Source organism: Eimeria mitis, genomic scaffold, assembly GCF_000499745.2.
Source record: "Eimeria mitis Houghton genomic scaffold, Emh_scaff2120, whole genome shotgun sequence".
NCBI lineage: Eukaryota > Apicomplexa > Conoidasida > Eucoccidiorida > Eimeriidae > Eimeria > Eimeria mitis.
In genome coordinates this window covers 1575-2142 of record NW_013570445.1, presented here as the reverse complement: position 1 = coordinate 2142, position 568 = coordinate 1575, and the positions used below count along the sequence as shown (strand labels likewise).

At 55.8% G+C, this 568-nt stretch overlaps 1 protein-coding gene across 1 annotated transcript in view; it reads left to right on the top strand.

Annotated features, from left to right (window-relative positions):
• Positions 1-568, top strand: part of EMH_0048940 (uncharacterized protein) — a gene marked incomplete at both ends in the record, with an annotated part of 4172 nt that overhangs the window by 2546 nt on the left and 1058 nt on the right. Inside the window, 2 exons of the mRNA XM_013496466.1 lie at positions 2-174; positions 444-503. Coding sequence (XP_013351920.1) covers positions 2-174; positions 444-503 — 233 coding nt within the window. The remainder of the gene's footprint in view (position 1; positions 175-443; positions 504-568) is intronic.

Genomic DNA, 568 nt, shown 5'->3' with positions numbered 1-568 from the left:
AGCAGCAGCAGCAGCAGCAGCAGCAGCAGCAGCAGCAGCAGCAGGAGGGAGCGTCTAGCAGCTGAGGTGCAGCGGCGACGAGAGTTGAAGCAGCAGCTGCAGGCAGCAGCAAAACTCTTCGATAAAAAACCCCTCGAGGGGATGCAGCAAATGCTTACACTGCTGCGGTGGCCGGTGAGGTGTATAGGCAGCTCCTCAGGTGTATAGGCAGCTCCCCAGGTGTATAGGCAGCTCCCCAGGTGTATAGGCAGCTCCTCGGGTGTATAGGCAGCTCATGAGGTGTATAGGCAGCAGCTGTTGTTGGGGTGTATGTGCTGCTTTTACTGTTTGTGGTGCTGCTGCTGCTGTCGCTGCTGCTGTTGCTGCTGTTGCTGTTGCTACAATTGCTGCTATTGCTATTGCTGCTGCTGCTGCTGCTGCTGCTGCTGCTGTTGCTGCTGCAGGTGACCCCCGAAGCAGCAGCTTTGCTGCTGCTGCAGCAGCGCGGGCTGCGGCGTTTTGCTGTCGGCGATTTTTTTGGCTGCAATTCAAAATTTTGCGAAAATTCACTGAAATGTTTTCTGCTGCA